The 23,380-nt window shown below is 37.5% G+C and overlaps 1 protein-coding gene across 1 annotated transcript in view; it reads right to left on the reverse strand.

The window, feature by feature from the left end:
- The window catches only part of hs6st1b (heparan sulfate 6-O-sulfotransferase 1b), a 67,716-nt gene extending 45,467 nt beyond the window's left edge, over nucleotides 1-22,249 (reverse strand). Inside the window, exon 1 of the mRNA XM_077245020.1 lies at nucleotides 21,371-22,249. Coding sequence (XP_077101135.1) covers nucleotides 21,371-21,891 — 521 coding nt within the window. The 5' untranslated portion in view covers nucleotides 21,892-22,249. The remainder of the gene's footprint in view (nucleotides 1-21,370) is intronic.
- Between the last annotated feature and the right edge of the window lie 1,131 nt (nucleotides 22,250-23,380).

The following is a 23,380-nucleotide window of genomic DNA, read 5'->3' on the forward strand; positions in this document are numbered from 1 at the left end:
ACAATTCCCTGCACATACTCATGGCTTTCACAGGTGGGTCTTCTTTTTCTTGCAGTGGTCATTGTCTGCAAATGCCATTGAAATGGATTTGCATTTCCAACAATTCAATTATCATGCTCATCGAACAGACCAGCGTAGTTCACATACCTCCATACTGCAAGATTCCTGCACTGCCTTTAATATATTATATCCCAAGTTTCCCCTTTTAAATTTATTATAGCAACGCAGGACAACACCTCAGAACATTTCATAACATAAGACAGGATGATCTTGTATTAAGAATGCTTGTTCCCTTGGTTTCTTTTCATTTCGTTCTGAGGAACAACTTCAATAGTGGTTTGATCATAAAGAGAAATGCGTCCGTTTTTGGGAACTCTCTTCCTCTGAGGAACAGCTGTGAGATGACGAATCTGTGACAGTTTTTTCTCAAGTGAAGCAGCATCGGCACATGTGGGTGGGAGCCCCAACCCATCTTCAGCACAATGGGAAAATGAATGTTTCAATAGCATTTCATCATCCATTTGCACAAATTCAATCTACTTGTCAATTTAGGCAGTTCACAAAAGCTCCAGCCTTTCCCAATGGCAATAAAAATCCAGACATATTAAAAACCCTCACTCAGGGCCACACCAAGAAATTTCAACAAACACACAGTACCAACAAACAACTCTGAGAGTGTCTTCCTCAAGCTCCTTAAAGGGATAGTTCATCAAATGAACCTTATGTCATAATTTCCACAACTTTATGTCATTCAAAACTTGTATGATTTCCTTTTTATACAAAAGGCCTGGCCACACTTTTCAAGGTAATGGGACTGACAAGCACTTCTTGAGATCCAGTCGCATAGGTTAACACTTCACTGGAGGGGACAACGATTATTAAGTCAATAACTCATATTTCAGTCTGTTTCTCACACAAATAATATGGTCTTGGAATATAGTGCATGAGATGTGCTACTTCTCTGGTGCATTTTTGGTCATTTTGGAGCTTGACGGTCCCGATTCATTTTTGTTACACAAAAGAGAGCCCAACATATTCTCCAGAAAACCCTTTTGTGTTCTACAGAGGAAAGTGTCATGCAGCTTTGAAATGACATGAGGGTGAGTAAATAATGACAGATTTTTATTTCTTGGTCCCAATCCCTTTAAAGGAACATTCCGACTTTTTTGGACTTATTCACTGTATCCCCCAGAGTTAGATAAGTCCATACATACCTTTTTCATCTCTGTGTGTGCTGTTACTCTTGTTTGACGCACCCAGCGCTGGTCTAGCTTACATTAGCATTTATTAATTTAGCTGACGCTTTTATCCAAAACGACTTACAATTGCTATATTTCAGAGGTCGCACGCCTCTGGATTAACTAGGTGTTAAGTGTCTTGCTCAGGAACACATTGGTGTCTCACAGTGGATTCGAACCCGGGTCTCTCACACTTATCCACTGTGCCATCACCACCCCCCCTAGCACAAAGACTGGATGTAAATCGCTACAGCTAGCATACTAATCCCAGTAAATGACAAAATAACCCAATATTTATACGGTAAAAAGATGTCTGTGTCCTATATGACCTTGTTATTTGTACACTCTGTGACTATACAAATCACAACATGAAACCTGCCATGTAATGATTTGTATAGTCATAGTTGTATATAAATATTGGGAACTATATTCTCAGAAAGCGAAGCACTGCTACTTGGGCGGAGTGATAACCGCAGCAACTGAGACGCACCGTGCTGAGGAGCAGAGAGTTCGCTCAGAGTTGGAGTAATAGAGTCAAATATTACTAGATAGTAAAAGCATAGTTTACAATCATGGGTGTTCACTGTATTGTAAAGAGCTGCGACAATAAACAGGAGAGGCCAGGTAATAGGGCTGCAACTAACAATTATTTTGATAATCGATTAATCGGATAAAAGTTTTTAGAACATTTAATTTGATTGTTTGTTTATTATAACTAAATAAAACCCTAAATTAGGGTATTTAAGTGTAAAAGTGTACTTTAAAAAGTGCAAAAGCCACACATTGAGTTTTACTAATATAACCTTTATTTTTTACATTTTAAACCTTAATATATTGATAAATTAAATATAGAAGGACTGAAAACAAGCATGGGAACGTAGTAGAGCCGCAGTAGATTGCGTTTGAAAAACAATTAAAACTTAATAGTAGACTAATGCTATAAAAAGAGAAAGGAATGGAGGTACGTAGCAAGCTAACAGGCTTGATTAAAAGGACAGGAAAAATGATGCATTAGTGCACAAGCATTCGCTGAAAACCACTGACTACAGTGACTAAAAAACTCTCTTTTACTGCTGCTGTTATTAACTGCCTTTATATTTAGTGCTTCACTTTGTAAACAGCGTTTTAATTACTTTGGTAGCGCTATTTTAATCCATAACTTATGTTGCGAGCGAACTGATTGCGCAACCTGATGCTCGAGACAAAATAGATCTGGTGTGACTGTCCCGAAGTTAGTAAACAAAGCTGTTTACACAGTAGCATTGTTTTCTCAGATCGGATAGCTATCTGATCGTGAAAGACCAGGTGTAAATGCCCTCCGAAACGCATTAGAGACGGATTTGAATCTGATTGCTCAAACAACTTCAGGAGGAGATCGGAGACTCATTCCAGGCGAAACTGGACAAGTGTAAATGCATCTGGTTGTTGAAACCACATTTACATTTTACTCCTCCCAAAAATGCTAAAAAATAAACATGTGAGAGCGTGTTATATAGGCTATATGTAATGTTATAGCCAGATATGACGGCGCTACTGCAACACGAAGCACCGCAGATGAGAAGCTGAACATCTATTTATTCACTTATTTATTTATATATTTGTCGCATCTCTACTGGCTGAGTAAAACCTCCGGTGGCTCATTACTGCCACACTTTGGTCACCGCAGATTTAAAATATTTACGAAATGAGCCGCTTACGGCAAATAAAAGTTATTTAGCAACTAATCGATGACTAAATTAGTTGACAACTATTTTAATAATCGATTTTAATCGATTAAAACGATTAGTTGTTTCAGCCCTACCAGGTAATACCATGATGTTTCATAGAATTCCAATCAAAAACGCTGATCTGATGAATCAATGGCTACTTGCTCTGGATATCGATCCAAACACACCTAAAGAGATCATCAAGGACCGTCGTGTTTGCTCAGTACATTTCACTGAGGACGACTATTTTGAGAAAATGGAATTTGCCACACAGATCATGAAACGTGTGCTGAAGGATACGGCCATCCCATCGATAGCACAGACGGGACAAAGTGGATCACCTGTGGCTGCGGTACGTGTTCCGTTAACTGTTTTTAGATGACTAGCCTACTGTAACAGTGCCATTAGCTAGATCTAATGTAACGTTAGTGACACTATTATGAATATGGTGGTAACTACTATTGCAGTTGTTCCCGGGCTCCATGTATCCCCTGTTAGTATTGTCACGAACGCGCTCTATCACCCCAGTAACAAATGAGCGGAGCTAGAGGTAACTTAGTCACGTTGGGTTTGTTGATGTTAGAAACAACGGTGCGTGTCTCAGGTGCTGCGGTTATCACTCCGCCCAAGTAGCAGTGCTTCGCCTTCTGAGAATATAGGTCCCAGTATTTATACGGTTAAAATATGTCTGTCTCATATGACCTTGTTATTTGTACACTCTGTGACTATACAAATCACAACATATAAATAGGAAAATGTTTGCGTTATTTTGTCACTTACTGGGATTAGTATGCTAGCTGTAGCCATTTACATCCAGTCTTTGTGCTAAGCTAGGCTAGCGGTGGGTGCGTCAAACAGAGTAACAGCACGCACGGAGATGAAAAAGGTATGTATGGACTTAGCTAACTCTGGGGGATACAGTGAATAAGCTAAAGTCCAAAAAAGTCAGAGTGTTCCTTTAACATCCGCATCCTAAGGTAAAACGCACTCAATCTCCTCTATAGTTATTTGGAGAACAGATTATAAAGCAAAAACTGAATCCTTTAGCTGCTTTGGAGACCAGTGGCACTGTGCTATGTGTAGTTACATAAAAAAAAATTGTTACCTAATTGAAAACGGCTGAATAATGCAAAACAGCAGAAGATGAAGTAGTAGACATGGTGTTCCATCATCCCTCGGGTATGATGTACAGTGCGCAGGCTTGTAATTTACTGGCCTTTCAGATGTTTTTTTTTAAATTTATTTATGTTCGTATTTGTATTTTATTATATATATATATATATATATATATATATATATATATATATATAGCACAAGCATTTAGAATACAAGAGCATATAGCATATACAATTTCCTGTTGACGTTTCTGCCATTGACAGACAGATAGAGAGATAAATAGATGGTCTTGCAAACAATCCCTTTTTGTGATTTTGAAGGGAGGCAACAGACCATTAATCTTTTCCCACAATTACTCTTCACAGACAGTTTTGGAGGTCAATGTAAATCTTTTCATCAATGTGGTTAGATTTATCTATTTATCACTCCTCTCTCTCTCCCTCACTCTCTTTTTCTCATTCAACTTCAACACCAACAACAACCCATGGGCATGCTCTCACAGCTCAAACCACTGAAAGTCTGTACGGCCTGTTGCCTTGCTGATCCATGCCAAGGTAAAGAGCATAAACCAAAGACCACCCACATCCTTCAACTCGCTGCAGGCAAGCCGGGGCTCTCACGCCTCCAACACCATGCTGGATATTTGTGCAGAAAAGCGCCTGTTACTGACCTGCATCATAGTATTAATAAATAAAACATGTTCAGGAGAATGTAAACCAGCCTCCAGCAATCTCAACATATGTGACCTCACTTCCCCTCAGTGCTCTGCAGGCCCAGTGGAGGTATAAATAGTACCATAAATGGGTAATAATATCTCCAGTGACGTGTGGATTGGTTTTCCCTCCCTCCCAATCCCGCTAGGTTTACGTTTTAAAATCAGGGAGGTGGGAAGCTTCAAAATATGAGTTTAAGCTTTTATTTTCCCAGCAAATGCTCCATCTCCATCGATCTCTCAGGCGTTCCTTCTAACGTTTAGATGTTTCTACTTTTTCAACTGTGGGCGCAAGAGGCACAATATCGAAACATTTCTGGTTTAAAGCCCTCTACTGCTGCACAGCCAAATATCAGACAACAGCATCCAGACGTCTAATACCACAATGCCAGCCCAGATTTCATGGAATCCAATTCTCACTGGCTGAAGACATCTGCTCAGCAACAACAAGGGTAAACAAAAAAAAACCAAACCCTTCAGATTCAAGCCAAATCATCATTTTCCACAGCGCAGCCTTTCCTTTCCTTTATTTAGCATCTTCTGGGATAACAGATGCGGTTTGTGCTGAGAATCGGCTGTGTCACAGGTTGGTTCGGATGTCCCGCTGTTGGGGTAATGAAGAGGTATCTCTCCCAGCTCAGTTCTCAGGGCATTAGCAGGGGTGTGGGAAGATTTACAGCATGCAAAAGGAATCAATCTGGTGCAGTGTTGAAGGATCTGTGTCCAGGACTTACTGTAAAGCCAGAAAGCAGCCAGAGGGAGCCTGGAATTACTATATGCGTGTTGACGGGCTGAGCGTATTAGAGGCAGTGGGAGGTGAACGTCTGCAAAAGAGTGAATCCAATAAATCAGAACTAACCGTGCTGCTCTATAACAACTATACGGGAACTCTGCGACAACTTTGTTCTTCTCCACTATAGCACATTCCCCAGGCTGTTCCTGCACCTTAAACATACTCACTGGTAGGGCTGCAAGATATTGGAAAAAAACAGACAGTGATATTTTATATCTTTATATCTGTGATATATATTGGGATATAAAAACAATTTATAAAAACAAACACCAGATGACTTGAATAGCTCTATTTGGAAATAATTAATCATTTTAGAACGATTGCTGTGATTTTGTAAATAATATAATAAATAAAATAATAAACAAATTACAAGCATTGATAAATACCATAGAATAAAAATACAAAATGAAATAAAGTGCTTTGTTTTTCAGTTAAATCTAACATCATTAAGGTAAAGAAATTGAATAATCAAGTATAAAATAGCACTACATAGTCTTCACTGTATACATTAAATGTAATTAACCTTTGTTAAAGCTGCAAAAGTGATATTCTCTTTGTATTTTATAGTTTGATTAACATTAATGACACAGAAGCAGTAGGTTTATTAGGCTTCTGTCACTTTAAGACCGAATGCATGGATCCAATACCGGTACACATCTGTTTTAGTTGTTTACGTTCACTTAAGCCATAAGTGACTGTTTACGAGGACACTCGCAGAGTATAGCATTTTGACACAATTTTGCATATGTCCGTTCAAGCCCAAATAGACGTGAAAGAGAAGAAAATTCTGTTTTTGCATGCTGTTTGCAAAGAAAGCAGCACACAAATTCCAAATTGAGTTATATTTCATGTCTTGTGCTTGAAATTTTTAAATGGCTTAAAAGTTTAAACTGACAGGACTAGGGCTGCAACAACTAATCGATAAAATCGATTATAATCGATTATGAAAATCGTTGTCAACGAATGTCATTATCGATTAGTTGGTCTGCTTACGTCACGGGGAGCGTTTACTGGTACGCACACACACGCAATGTCTCTCTCCCTCAGGCGCTCTGCCGAGCGCGCGCGCTACACGGTTTGGAGCAGTCTCCTCTGTCTCGCATGCGCGCTCTTGCTTGCGCGCTCTAGATTTCGGGAGTTTGAACTAATTCGCGGGCATCAGGGAGCCGCAATCAATATGCGGGAGACTCCCGGGACTTCCGGGATGTCTGTATTTTGTCTCGAGCATCAGGTTGTGCAATCAGTTCGCTCGCAACGTAAGTGATGGATTAAAATAGCGCTACCGCAGAAATAGGTTAAATTAAAACGGTGTTTACAAAGTGAAGCATTAAATACAAAGGCAGTTAATAACAGCAGAAGTAAAATATTGTTTTTTAGTCACTGTACTCAGTGGTTTTCAGCGAATGCTTGTGCACTAATGCATAATTTCTCCTGTCCTTTACTCAAGCCTGTTAGCTTGCTGGGTAACGTTACCTCCATTCCGTTCTCTTTTTATAGCATTTGTCTATTAAGTTTTAATTGTTTTTCAAACGCGATCTACTGCGGCTCTACATTCACACAATTGTTTTCAGTCTTTCTATATTTATTTAATCAATTTATCCTTATATTATTCTTTTATATATTATATATATAATATATATTATATTCTTTATCCTTATATTCCTTATATATAATTAATTTTAAATAAAAATTAAATGAATTATATATTTTAGATGTTTCTAGTTTGTTTTTAGTTCAGATATTCACATCTGAACAACATGTCTGTGTAAATTTGTTTTAACAAAAATTGTGTTAAAACATAATATGTTGGATATCATTTTTTTAACAATAATCATGTTTGTCAACTTGCCATCAGCAATTATCATTAAAAACAATGCAAATATTGATATTAGTAAAACTCAATGTGTGGCTTTTGCACTTTTTAAAGTACACTTTTACACATAAATACCCTGATTTACGGTTTTATTTAGTTATAATAAAAAAAAAAATTTAATTGAATTTCTATCCGATTAATCGATTAATCGAAAAAATAATCGTCCGATTAATCGATTATCAAAATAATCGTTAGTTGCAGCCCTAGACAGGACCTAAAACGCATGCAAATGATAAACTTTCACTCTATGATGGTTAAACTTTGTATTTAATCCGCAAATTATGTCCGTTTTGAACTGTGGGGTCTGTTCTATACAAATCACTTCGATCCCTATACTTGACATCGCACATATGCACAATGCAAAATCGATGCAAAATTCTCACTGAAGCAGCAAAAAGGCAAAAAATAAATCGTATTTAAATAAATACAGCTGATTTTCTCCACAATCAGGAAAATGTGGGAAAAAATGTTGCAGATTCTGTGCAGGCACAAATATGTGTAACACAGCTTGTGTTGCCCAATGTCACGACCACCAATGACGTCCAAATGTAGCCAAAAATAGAAAAAGCAAAAAAACAACAACTCCTACATGAACCACTAAGTGTGCATGTGCAAATATGTTGACATGTGCTTGACAATTCGATAATGAAATCCCACTGGGAACCACCATTTGGTCACAGCTTTGATTCTGTCATCGTTCCCGCACAAACTGCTCTCCTTCATCACCCGTTTTCACATGTTTCATTAAGACCACTTTTAACGAGGGTATCTCAGCTAGCACGAGCTGAATCTCTACAGCCGGCTTGCGTCCTGCCGACCGCTCAGTAGAAAGAGACAGATTGCACGTCATTGTCATAATAGGCCCCAGGGTTATTATTAGTCCGCCTTGAAATGTGCCTCCAGATTTGGAATCGACTAAAAATACAGGGGAAAGTGTGAGACGGTGACCAGTAGCTACTGGAAACATCCAGACACGCAGAAACAGGCACACAATAATCCATAGTTGTCCTTCAGACTCACTCGAGACCATCAGGCCATAATTAAAGAGTGTCTCCTGTTAACCACTCATTACCTTGTAATTTGCCTTTGTAGAGCATCAATCTAGTGCAAGACGGCAGGACGGCCCATTTCCTGAGCGCACCGGTATAGATCTGAAAACGTGCTAAAAGAGATGTCATTCAACTGCAGACATATCACACACCGAGACAAAGGAGGCCAAGGAAATCAAAGTTCATGGCAAAATGTTTGAATTAAAAATGAAAAAGCACGACTGTCATTATTGCCAACATAAATTCCTCATCCCCCTAATGTCCTTGATGCTAGATGAGAACGACAGGAACACAGATCATGAGAAACTCTTTTATTTGACAGATTGACCAGTTTTCATGTACTTCCTGTGTGGTGAAGTCCGTATATGATTGCTTCGGTTTAAGCCTGCTTTTCCCGAAGGGAGTAACTGATAAAATTTCTCTCCCTAGTAGAATACAATGATCAGCTACTAAATCACCATCTTGCGGTCTTCGCTTTCCCTGAATTCAATTTCATACAGCACTGAGTCCCGGGAAATGATGTGAACATCAGTCATCTAGTCACTGAGGCAGCGCAGGGCGTATTCGAGCAGGACTTTTTGTCATTAAAAGTGTGACGCATTTGTAAGCATCAATTTCAACTGTCATGCTGAATAAGACATTAAAGCGTTTCTCGGTTTGGTACAGACAAGAGTTTCATATTTAAGAAAAAACTTTCAAGCTTGTTAAAAACCGAGGCCTTATTTAAGCCCTTTCCGCAACACTGTAGGGATCAAAATTGTAAAGAATTTAAAGGCTCTGGTTCCGATAACACTTCCAGTTACGATTTTCAGAAATAAACATTGGGGGGGAAATGCAATTGCATTCCAAATAAGATAATTTGGTCACACTTTAGTTTAGCGTCCAAATTCTCACCAACTATTAACTACAACTTTTGCCTCAAACTCCTAATTACTACTTATTAATGGTTAGTAAGGTTGTTGTTAAATTTAGGTATTGGGTAAGATTAAAGGATGTAGAATATCGTCATGTAGAAAAAAGCAAAATGTGCTTTATAGGTACCAATAAACCAGTAATAGGCATGCTAATAAGCAACTAGCAATATACAAGCAACCCTAAACTAAAGTGTTACCGATAACAATTTTCTATGTTTTTGATTCACTAAAATGAGCCGACTCATAAGATTCATGCATTCAGGAAACTGGTTGCACTGTACGTTTCTGATTTACTAAAAATAACTGACTCAATTAATTTAGGAATTAAACTATACTGGGCGGTGTTACTCAAAAGCATCGAACGCCTAAGCTAATCGTAGAACAATTGCCACCAATGTTGGTCTCTACGATCAACTTAGGCTTAATGCTTTTGGGAAATGCAGCCATGGTTGTGCTGCATGTTTCTGATTCATTACAAATGTATATATCACGAACCTAAAAAAAGGATTCAACATGTTCAATTAGTGAAAACAAGCTCTGACCAATAACAACAGACGCCGATAGGGGTAACACACTTATCCGACATAACCCGGCAAAGTGTCTGTTTCCGTTGGTCAGCGTCTGTCAGTTCAGTGTGAATTGGCATTAAGACGTTTCCATGTTCCCAACCATTTTGGTCCAAAAACATGTTACATCATCGTGGATGTTCTTTTTTGTATGAAATTACCCCATGTCAACACAGGAACCAACTGTCTGTCTCCGTCTCATGAGAGAGAGAGACGCAATGGCCCAGCACACATTGCTAAAGAGATTAGCATAACTCCATGGTTTTCTTCGGAGACAACGGCCTCTAATCCCTCGCTAATCTGATTGGATTAACACACTAAGGCTGTCCCAGCTCATAGGGATGTGGCTGTGCCTAATGCTATCATTCAATGTACAGTCACTGACACACCTAATGTCATAAAGTTCAGGTGTATACGCTGACCAACTAACCTTAATACTGAGCTTTACTGAACTTGAACTTTGCAAACACCACCAATTCAATGTGCAATGGCCAAGAAATGTGCAATTGATGGACTGCCATTAATTATGTTTTTCATGAGGTCAGTTAACCAAATCCAAATGCATCGTAAAAACGACAAATGTTCAGAATGCATTAACAAAATCTGTTTTGAATCAAATTTCAATAGGCCTATCTGGTCAGTGTTCAGACTACAAAAAAACAAAACGGATTTGAGTTTGAGAGAAAAAAAATATTATATTCCTCATTACTCAAAGAATTATCTCCAATTTACCTCAAATGTCACGTAAAAATCAAACAGTTTGGTTGTTGGAATGGAAAAGCTCTAGTGGTCGACCGATATATATCCACAAGGCTGATATTTTCACCGATATTTGGCATTTTTACAATATTGGCACCGGCCGATAAGTTTTTCTGATTGGCCGATGTATTGGAAGCGGAACTTTTATTTTGACTGCACTCCAGACTTTTATTTTGACGGGCGGCGCTGAGAACACCAGCACCTGAGAAGAGAACGCCAGCGCCTGATCACACAGCGCTCAATCACATTTTCCATCTTCATTAGTTTATGATCTCTGTCAGTCATATCTAATACTTTGTTAGACAGAACTGGTAAACAAAGAAAATAAATGATGTGTGAAAAAGTAAAGTGCTGCTTTTATATTATTTGTAACAGAAAAGGCAAAAAATCAGGCTAAAATACTTTATCATTTACTGTCAACATTCAGCAAATGCGCATCTACATCATTTAAACAAATCTCTGAATATGTAATAAACATTTAATTTCACAAACCATGCAAATTTAATCGAATCCAGCCGTGATATATTGTGAAGTGTGCATTTGTAGCTGGCATAAACATGTTCCTGCGAGTGACAGTCGGTCTGTGCGAAGTGAGTGAATGTGAACAGAAGATCAGCTTCACAGGAGATGGGATCGAAAAACTTGAAATCCTTCATTTTAAAATATGCTGTGCTATATCCAGTTGCCCACTGTGTCATATTCATATCATTTTCACTGTGTGCTGTATTATAAAATTAGCGTTACCTTTTCTTTATTTGAAAAAATATGATTACCAGTGTGCACGAAAATACCAGATTACTGAGTGCCCTGTTACAGTGCTTACTTCCTTTTTATTCACATATTCATATATTTTTAAACAATTACTTTATTTTTGAAAAATAATGTAATAGGCTTGCAGATTCAAGAAGTTGCCATCTAAAGTATAAGCATGTTTATTTTAAGGATTTGTTTTATAATTTAATATTGATTAAAATAAATATAAAGTAATATATATATATATATATTCTTATGGGGGGGGGGGGGGTTTAGACTATTTAAAAAAAATACGTTTAACTAAATGTTTGCTCACTCATTGTATTTGTGTTTTTACAATGGGGTCATTTTTTTTTGTTTACACAACAAAAGGAAGCTTCATTTCAATCTTTGAATTAAATTGAAAAAAGTAGCACAAATAAATGCATGAAATAAAGAGAAAAGTTTAGGGCTGACACTAGTATTCAGAAATGCTAGAAACGGAAAAAATAACACGGAATAGTCTTTTAGTCCTGTATAATTTGAATACATAGGCTATTAATCCTGATTCCTTACAATTAATGCTATCTTTTGTTGTTTTATATACAATAATGACAGACACATTTTAGGCTACACTCACTTTAAGAGCTAGTGCACGGATCCATTAAGGGCCCGTTCACATGTTGCGTGTAAAGCGCAGTCCGCGCCACTTTCTCCTCTTTTAAAAAGGGCTCCCTGTTGCTTAGCAATCATGAGCCATGTTCTCCATGAAGACGAAGACGTTTCAGCAAAGGATGAACGCGCAAAAGACGTAACGCGAACGGCCCATACTGTTTTCATTATAGTGTCACATGCATTTTCTTTTTGTATTATTTTTTTAAGACATAACCGATTGTGTTTGAGAGGATACTCCCCAAGACCGGAATTTAGACAATGTTGTGTGCTTTTGACCGTTAAAGCGCTATAATTCAAGAAAAAGAACTGTTTTGTTACTCACGAGCTGTTTGTTATGCGGTTTAAAATCGCTTGAATGTTTAAATAGGCAAGACTTAAAAAGACGCACAAATTATAAACAATAGTGACGATGCAATGGCCCGATTGTGCAAGTGACATTTCCATCAAATGTCCCGACTCCTGAAACGCGAGAGTCTAGAATCACCGCCTGCAGCTGCAGCGCGATTGGCTCGCCTTGTGCAACCTATTTTGAGAGACAGAGAAGACGCGGCATTGGCAGAATCACGCTGTTTGTGAAATTGCGTCTCGCAGAATGTTTTAAAATGACTGATTTGATCTTATAATTATTAAAATTTAGGTTAAATTTACTCATAGGCCTACATGCTAGATTGAATGAATGTTTGCGGGAATTTCCCGCATTATAAGAGCAAGACCTGCGGGAATGATTAAAATGATGCGCAATACCCGCAATCCCGCACCGAAATTCGAGCCCTGTATATGTATATGTATATGTATATATATATATATATATATTAGCTTTATATCGGCCACCCTGCTCTAAGATATCAACATCGGCCATCAAAAAAACAATATCGGTCGACCACTAATAAGCTCCAATGCGGACTTCAAAATTCAACATGAGACTGATAGGAGGCCCAGAAAAAGGGTCTGAATGTGTAACATCAGTTTAAAATTAGAATAATATCAGCTCTACACTGGTACGGTATCTCTTAAGATAAATCAACGTAAGAACGAGTGAGGTTGAACAGAAAAGTCCTCCAATTACCTCCAAAGTGTGTCTGAGTGGCTCTCACTGAACCGTGAGCCATCACAGCCTGACAACATCTGATTCAATTTAGCGACGAACCTTCTGCTTCTCATCCCCGCTACAGAACACTGCTCATCCAGAGCTCATCCAGTTTCATGCCGGCTACAGGAAATCCAAGCCCAGACTTCTGCATTAAACTCACATGCCAGGTAACCACAATTTATATATTTTTCCTTAGAGTGCTAGCATCATTTTACTATACACAAGCAACACAAAAGAAAATAATTGTGCAGTTTTACATTAAAGGAGACATTTAAGTCATGCTCGCAGAGAAGAAAAGGGAGGGAAAAGCTATGAAGTGGTAAGAAAGAGTAGATACAGTGAGGGAGGTAATGAGCACAACAAAAAAATAAGAGCAGGGGAATGTCTGAGAGAATTTGGCCCTCATTTGTCTCAGCGGACAGGTAGTTAGTGGCTTACCGCTGGCCTGTTCCCTCACAGGCTGCTGTCCTGTCTCTCTTGCTCACAGTAAATATCATCCTGCAGCCAGCACCACTATTATTACCAGTCCATGCACCCTCTTCAAGATTACACCAGTGCGACAAAGAGGATTCACCCAGTCAGTCTATTTATAACCTTTGTGACCCCCTCAGTCTCATTGATCATTGTATAAATTTTTCTGCTTGTTACGTTCAGCTGTTAGGCCCTAACGGTAAATGCCAAAACTACATCATTATAAAATTTTTTGCAAGCAACATATAAATTGCATTTTTTTTATTATGTTTTACCTGTGCCCAAAAGGCTAAAAAAATTGCTAAAATGCCATGAAAATCTTTATGAATCCTTTATATAATATTTATATCATAAATATGTTTGTATAAGACCATGTGACACTGAGGACTGGAGTAATGGCTGCTGAAAATTCAGCTTTGTCATTACATTTTAAAATCTGTTAACATAGAAATATTTTTCATACTTTCAATAACAGTAGAATAAATTTTAGACTCTAAACTTACTCCAATAAATAAATAAATAACCCCCCCAAAAAGCAAATAAATAAACTAAGACTAAACACTTCTTAAAAAATGTTTTTACAAAACATTCATTACAACGTCCATTGTAACGTCCATTACAAAAATGTTATGATTATGTAAATTACAGAATTTTCATTATTTTTAATGAAAGAAGTTTATTATTTTTAGGCTAAACTAAAGTGATGGCATCATAAATCACACAGAGCAGAATAAAACCATTAATAATGAGACATGAGGTAAATATATTAGACAAATGTGATGGAATTGAACAGATTGAATTATTCTTGTTGATTAAATACAATAAAATCAACTCAATGAATTCAATATCCTACGAACCTAAAACTATTCATTAACATTTTTACATCTCTAAAGCTGTTCATATGAAATACTACATTTCAGATGCTATTTATATGTTGATGATGCAGATATCGTTCAAAACACACAAATGCTAGAACTACATAGAATGACAAATAGGAACGCCAACAGACATTTCTGTTGTATTACAGTTTTACGTTATTACAGTCTCCTTTAGTTTTAATACACAAATTGCTTTAATCATACAGTAGGCTACATCTTCGACTGAAACCTATTAATCAGTGAAAGTCTTCCAAAAATGTGATTCTAGTAGGCTAAGTATTCATCACACAACGTCACAAGCACCATGAATACTGCAAAGCAATTCATAATAAACCTGTGCTGCACATTAGTTTTATAATAGCTGTGGTGGAAAATCAGGCTGAAGATTTGATGTACTGATTATTATCAGCAATTTTGTCCAGAACAAATCCTCTTATAATCATTCAAGCTACAAAGACACCTTACCTAGAAATAATATCCCCGAACAGTTCCCAGTGGAGCCCGAGACCCAAATTTAGCACAAAAGCAGCTCTGTCTAAATCTATGTCACCATCCCGCCTGATCCAGATCTATGACAGGCAGCGTTTCATCACAACTCCACTTTGAACTGCACAAGAAGAGAGTTGTGGTGCTACTGAAGTTACATATAGATTAATAAATAACGTTACTGCAACATAATCAAATTATCTGATAACGGTAAGGTTTATGGATGCCAGCCCTGCATTTTACCTGCAGTTATAATCGGTAAGATAAGCAACTCTCATGACATGCAGACGATGTAAACAGTCTGTTGCTAAGGGCTACAGACAGATTGGACTTAAAGCTGTCAATAGCGGCTTGCTTAGGAGAAAACTAACATGTGTGGGTGATGGATTAAGCACAGCACTGTAAATTAAAAATTTTATATTAAGAAATTTAAAGTTTAAGTAAGCAGAACTGGCAGATTTTTAGCTTGTACTCGTACATTTTAATTGTTCTTTACTTGAAATAAACTAATTCATACATCTAATTTAACATTTTCATGAAACTTCCAAGTGAACATTTGTATTAGTATAAACTTAACTAGCTATTTTAGTTTAATATATGCTAACTTGCTCATTTGCTAATGTTAACAATATTAACAATAGCGTGTAACTTGCTTAACAACAATAAGAACAGCAATCCAAAGCTTTTAACATTGTTCTCAAACCAAGCCGCATGCACCACTTGTCACCATGGTAGTAACTCTCCTAAAATCAACATTAACAGAAATTCTTCTAAATGAGTTTAACAAAACATTAGTCACTAATCTGCCACTTAAAGCAGCACTATGCAGGTATTCCGTTTTTGTCAAACAGCGAGTCGCTGTAGAGTACTTGTATTTAACGTTACTGTCGTAAATACAACTCAAGCCGAGCGTGACAGTCTATGATCTGCACTCACGGCCTCTGCACTTTATAATAATAAAGTAGCCTACCGCGTTAGGCTTACCTGAGCCTAAATGCCAGATGACATCAATAAAGTTACATCATGTACGTCGCATTATTTCATAACAATGTCCTTTATTATGATGTTGTTAACATGATTATTGCAATTTATCATAAAAGTTTGCAAATTGCGCTGATTTACACTATTGACAACATGTAGGCTTATTTATGTCCTGATAATTATATGAGATATTGACAACTGTTCTCATGATAATCGCAGGAATCAACTTTAACAGTGAAAGCCTGACTCAGTGGGACTCTTGTCCGGTTCCTCGCGCTGTCAGATTCTCTTTACCTTTTTCTAGACTCTTCCGACCGCGCTTTCTTCGTTTTTTTCTCCATTCTGAAAACGCAGGTCTGATATTTACTCGTGTCTGACTCCTTGCTCGGTCAGTCTGCCGTTTCCTCTTTCTCTGTTCCTCCGACAATGCTTTCCTACTTTTCTGCTTCTTATATGCCAGTTAAGCCATCGTCGTTGTTCTTATAGCTAGCCGGATCTGGATGGGGGCGTGTATGTGTGTAATGTGTGCAGTGCCGTAAAGCAGTTCGTTACATCGCGAGAGCTGAAATCACGCGATACTTCCTGACGCTGACGACGGCCCAAAGTTGCAAGTGCGGTTTTTCCACTCACAGGCACCAGAGGGGGGCGAGACGACCACCATTCAACCCGAAAAGAGTCATATAACCATTCCAATAACTCTGCAGTTTTTTTTTAGCTTAACTGAACAGCTTCATAGTGCTGCTTTAACATTAATCTTGCACAAAAAACATGATATTACACTCAATTTTAACATTTACTCTCCCTTTCGAGTGCCATCAGCAAAGCATGCTGGGAAATAGAAATCCCAGCCCAGTTTCAGTTGAACTTAAGTTGGTCTACTCTAAATCAAAAGAAATAATTTCATAAAACTCAAAACAATGAAAGTTCAGTTTACTTAGGCCTAAATGATATCAGTTCTGTGAACTTGAAAGAAAAAGAAAGTTCCAAATACTCATAAAAGTTAATTTGATTTAACTAATTTATATAATTTAAGTTGGCCCTATTCAAACCAATTAATTATTTTGAGTGTTAGGGTTTACAGTGAGGGCAGAATGCAGAGAGTTCTTCAAAATGCTAAGTATTAAGTAGTTTGTGCTATTGACATGATTAATACCCCAATAATTTGACTTGTTGATTACTATTTATCTTTTATCAGACTTACAAATCCCCTCAGACCAATAATAATATGGGGAAAAAAGAGGGGAAAAACAACGTATAGACTTAAATCGAAGCACAAACCAGCAGATGGACTGTTTGACCTGACCTAGTAAGAACCCACCTAGCAACCATCCAAAACACCTTAGCAGCCAACCTGTCATCAATCTTGCATTGTGGCACAGGTTTTGGCCACTCATACCACTTACATTTTCATAAGAAAGTGAAAAATGTTGTTCTTTACAGACACACTGTGAAATCTGCTGAGTTTGCTTAAATATTTTAAAGGTTGTTTGAAGCTGTTCTGCTTATACTAACTTGTACTTGCATTTCTGTATTGGCCTTTATAACAGTCAGCGTCTTCACAACCGGCTCCAATTAGTAGTGTTTAGTAGCGCCAGTTTTGAGAAGAAAATTTAAATAAACTAATTTAGTCAAACTTAATAAACGACAATATTTAAAACTGTTTATATAGACCCTATGCATTTCATCTTTTATTTTATTGTGTCACATTATCTGAGAGATGCGATTGTCAACGCTACCGGTGTTGCTAGCCATGAGATTAATGGGCAGCACGCAGCTCAAGTTACAGCCAGAGGAATTATCTGACTGATTTAATTTTGTTTTTAAAGCTGTTTTCTTTAATTTTGCATTATATTAACATCAATTTGTGTCTACACTACATTATAATGCTATCAAATCATTACACTCAAACACGGAGGATATAACTCAACCCAAACCAGTTAATTTCGTGTATTGTGCATGGGCTGGAAATATTCCTTTATTTAAACAACTTCAATTTGATCTAATTATTGATGATTGCATTATGAAGTAAACTGTGAAAAAACGTGAACATTGTTTAATACAATACGTTTCCCCTAAACCTTTAATTTAATCCCCCAAATATAGACTTTAGTCGTAATTCATATGTTAAGCTTTGTCTAATTTGAATGCTCTTTATTGCTATGTTGTTTGTATCGTAATCTTGCAGTTCTCTAATAAAATAAGGTGGTCAGACTATAAAGTATTGCGCATACACATACAGTATTGCTTGCACACCCCCCTTTGAATGAAGTCTCAGAAAATCCTGTGGGAAAAACTGAATATTATTCCTCTATGTTGTTATCATTATAGTTAGGTTAAAGACTTGTAGCAAATCACGAAACGTGTACAGATATTACAACACCTTTTTTTTTCTTGTTTCACAATACTCAATGATTGTAAAATGAAATTGGTGTCTTTAGAAGAAGTATCTGTTCTGAATTTGAAATCACAACAATCCCGTGCTACGGTAGTGTGAACACGGTAGTGTGATAAAGGCCTATTATGAACACAAGATACACAAAGTATTCATAGTCAGTCACAAATCACAAATGAGTCATTTAAACAACACCTCTCCATGCAAACGCATGTGATGTTAAATCAGTAGTGCAGAGACGGTAGACCCCATCCAAACTATCAGTTACAACATTTTCCTCAAGTGCAACTAACCATTCTATTTCTGGTTGAGAGTCAAATTGCTCTCCTTCTCTCATCGGCGTGCACACACGCGCGCGCACACACACACACACACACACACACACACACACACACACACACACACACACACACACACACACACACACACACACACACACACACACACACACACACACACACACACACACACACACACACACACACACACACACACACACACACACACACACACACACACACACACCCAGGGGAAGGAAAGATAATTAACCTTGTCCTTTACTCTAAATTTTATGATAATCTTAACAAGCAACTGCCTCCACCATAAAACACATTAGAGGAGGTTGTCAACTAGTAGAATCAATAGTTAGCATGTGACTAGAGTTAGATACTAGAGCAGCGACTAGAGATTGATATTCAATGTGATATTTTCTAAAGATTACATTTAGAGTTTTTATAAAAAAGTATCTAGATTAACTTCAAGTGAGAATTAGATGATGGCAAATATAATCTTAATAATAAATATTTTAATAGTCTGATAACTGATATAGTACTGATATATTGTGCATACCATCAATTTTATTAGCATGTGAACATTCTTAATATGCAATGCATTTGCCCATTTTAAAACTTTCCTAGAGATTTGAACTTAACCTTCCTACAGGGTCACATTATCTCTCTGTATTAAAACCCAGTGAATTATGTTCTATAAAGCACTTTATAGTCACTGAACACATGGCGATTCCATCTTGAAAACATGTCAACAGCAGGGGAGTGTGAACGGCATTCTACTTGTTTAAGTGTGGCTGTGGCTGATGGTGTGGCGCCGTTGAGATCAGCCAGTAACAACTGATGGCTCTCTTGGTAGTGCGAGTCACTTAGGCCTGTGCATCAAGGCATGTGTGATGCACTCAGCCAGTGGGATACCTATTAGGCTAGTTGGGCCAGCTTTTAAACCCTCTCTTTCAGTTATTGGGCATAACCATCCATGAAATTTCCAATTTCCATCAGCCTAGCCAACAATTGGCAGAATGTGGCTATTCAGTGTTTGAGAAACCTATGGATCTAGAAGGTCTTGCCTGAAGTAAAACATCCTGCAATTAGAGGTTTAAAGAGGTTAACTGGCCATTTGCTAAAGGTACACTGGAATGCTCAGTCATTCCACAAAGTTCCCCAGCAGAGTCAAAAAAAATTCCTTTAGAAAACCACCTGGGAAAATGAAAGGCAAGGCAAGTTCTAGGATGACTTTTCCTTGCACTTAGTTACTCTGGAACATGAGTCACAGTATCCATTTAAATGCACAGAGAAGTCATGAAAGACATCTTTTTAAGCTGTCCGGAATAGCAAGATATCAGCATGTTATTTCAGCTCTCCCTGCAGGCCTGCTAAAACACACCCCATTGTGCGTCTGAGTTAACTGGTTACACAGCTGGAGAGCTTCCTTGTGTATAAACTGAAACTGCTTTGGTATTTTTAGTCATTGTGACAAACACAACTGAGCCACTTAATTTTGTGGTCAGCTTAAAAAATTGACATGCAAAACCGAAATAGGGGTGATATAGCTTACTGGTTAAAACTATAAACTTCAACCCTTTATAGGTTCAAGCCCTGCGTGAGGTGGAACCACAGTTTCCACCAAAATACCATAGTTACTACAGTCAATTTGTTGAGTTTAAACTCAAAGGGATGGAGCAATAAACTAACTATTACTACAGTGGTAGTTAGAAAACTAACCCTAACCCTTTAGGTCAAGTTCAAGGGACTAAATAAAAGTTTCAACTTAATTGTAATATTCCATTAATAATATGTTTATTTTAAATGTCATAATGACATCAGGATGTATAAACGCTTTAAGGACAAGTGTCAAATTAGTCAGTGCGGTCTTAGTCAGTCCTGTAACCATGATACATAGAAAACAACTGATTATTAAAAATAGGGACATGTCAAACGTAAGCATTAAATCTTTCGAACAAAAGAATTGTAGTGCCACTAACGTTACCTTGGCTTGAACACATGACTAATGGCTAAACTGTCAACTTCCCATCAGCCTTTTCAAAGGCACAACAATACAACATCTTAATATGGCAATATATTAGCTATTAGCAATACATAAGTCCCAGAGACTACTACAGATGAAAATTATCTACCTAAATCATATTTTTTGTCTGATTAAATGTTTTTTTTTTTAAACAAAATACTTCAAAATGGAAAAGCCGTGGAATGTCCCTTTCAACTCTTTCAGCATAACTTCGGTAAAACAAATGAGGAAACACCATCCCGTACCGAAGCAGTATATGAAGCAAAAAATTTAAGCGATATTGCCCAAACGAAACTCACATTCGGAGTCGGTAACAAATATGACGGATTAAAGTATATTTTTTCCTTCGTGAAACTGATACTGTAAGCTTGACTGGGTAAACGGCAACTTGAACGTTTTCTAAGCGAAAACAAATAGGCTACAGAAATTATGTTGTTTATGCACGACTGGAGAAGTCGTGAAGTGATTTTAAACAGAAAAACAGTTTAAAACCTTAATGTTATCTATACAGGCAACGATAAACCCAACATTTGACTTACGTTCTCAGTAACTCTTCGCAACACTGAATGTTTTAAACACTTAGGGCTGTAACAAGCAAACAACGAACGAACAAACAAACTCACCTAATTTTTTTCGACTTGCTCTCTTTTTTGTTGAGAACTCCCGGGACGCAGTTGGTGAGCTCGGTCCAGTCCGCATGTAAACCGCAACTCCAGCCGGTGGAGAACCGAGAAAACAGCCAGGTCTCCTTTCGGTTCGGCCGGTAGCAAGTACACTTCTTCTGCCCCGGTCTACAATCACACGGAAGCTCCAGTCGAACATTTTGGACCAGGTGTCTCCCGAAGGTTGTCCCGCCGGTCTTTTGGATGTGGAGAAACACAATAACGTCTTCTCCCTTGATTTCGAAATCGATATTGCGCTCTAGATCTTTAATAGGGAAGTAGTACTTTTTCACATAGTGTGGATCCGGAGTGGGGAAAATGGTCATGTCCTCTTCACCGAGAAGGTACCCGTGCGGGGAGCCGAAGTTTATCACCCCGGGCGCCACGTACTGGTACAAAATCAGCATGAAGAAGACCGATCCGACGACGATCAACAGAAATTTACTGGTCCTTTCAACCATGTTCCTTTCCGTGTCGTTCATTTGTTATCATTTCTCAGACAACAACCGTCCGCGAGGCTTCTGTGGTGGCTTGCACCCTTCGCGTCTCTTCGTAGACAGATCATCATAGGTCCAATTAAGAGTTCGGGATCTCGAGACAATGTGTGCTTGGATACATTACATCCACATTTCGACCGGCCCTATAACGTTACCTGTCGAAAATCCAGATCAAATCCGTTCACGGGACTCGTAAGCTACTGCAGATGAAGGAACAGCAGTGCTCAGACCTTGAGTTGTTGAGTCCTCTGTGAAGCGACTAGTCAGAAAATACCTCCCTTGTCTCGTATAATTATTCTACACAGCGACACCCACTTTCCCCCACACACATCAAACTCTCACTAAGGGCTTTAATGCTTCGTTTGGAGTTCCCGTTTGCATTTTTTTTGAGAAGCAAAAAAATAAAAAATAAAAAATAATGTGGACTGTAATGCTCTTTTATATTTTTGATGCCAAGGATAGCGAAATATAATGATACATTTTAAAACATGTTCTTTGGAAAATTCCACAGACCCCCCTTCTTGGTAAAAAAAAAAAAAAAAATATATATATATATATATATATATATATATATAAGCGTATTTTCTATTAATAAGTCGACTCTAATAATAAACAGTTAAATGTTATATGGTGCACACAAGTTAACTGAAAATAAGCAATTCACTTCATGCCAGACAGTGCTTAGAAGCACAAATAAATTTCTTACGAGAACCAAAACATCAATCCTGTAGTAATTGAGGAGATTTAGTTAGTGCCGCTGAGCCACACAGAACTGATAGGGGGCGACACAGAGGAGTACGACGGGTGACAATGAAATATTGTAAAATTCATCCATACATATGAATACTGGGGTAGGTTGAGGTAAGATGCCCCCAAACCCCCACTCTACCTTAATTTTTTATCCTGACCATAGATGGCACACATTTTCATCGCAGCACTTTTGATGAATTGATGAAAGGTTTTTTTTTAGTAATTTTATCAGAATATCAACATTTGTGAGGTTAATTGATCTAATTTTGTGTCTCTGGAAAATAGTGTTATTTGACACTGTATTATGTTGAATATCAAAATGTTTTTTGGTTTTTTTCTATATGTTAATGAGGGATTTGTGGACACATTAATGTTTTTTAGAATTGTGGAGTAAAAGTTATAGTTTTTATTTTGAAGTAAAAAGATAAAACTAGAACCTTGAATTGAATTAGAAGCCAGAATTGGCACAGAGGGCCCCACGTGGTATGTTGTTACTAGTGTTATTATTTTTTAATTGAATAATTATTGTATTTAACTTCATTGTTATACAGTATTTCCATGAATTAGATTTTATTTTCAAAGATACATTCCATAGCCTATATCTTTGCTTTCATTAAAGGGCCCCTATTATGGATTTTTGAAAATTACCTTTCATTTAGTGTAACATAGCTCTAATTGAATGAAAACATCGTGCAAAGTTTTAAATCTGAAAGGTCACTGTATA

Source organism: Siphateles boraxobius, unplaced genomic scaffold (assembly GCF_051911475.1).
Source record: "Siphateles boraxobius isolate OS27281-9 unplaced genomic scaffold, OSU_SipBor_1 26, whole genome shotgun sequence".
NCBI lineage: Eukaryota > Metazoa > Chordata > Actinopteri > Cypriniformes > Leuciscidae > Siphateles > Siphateles boraxobius.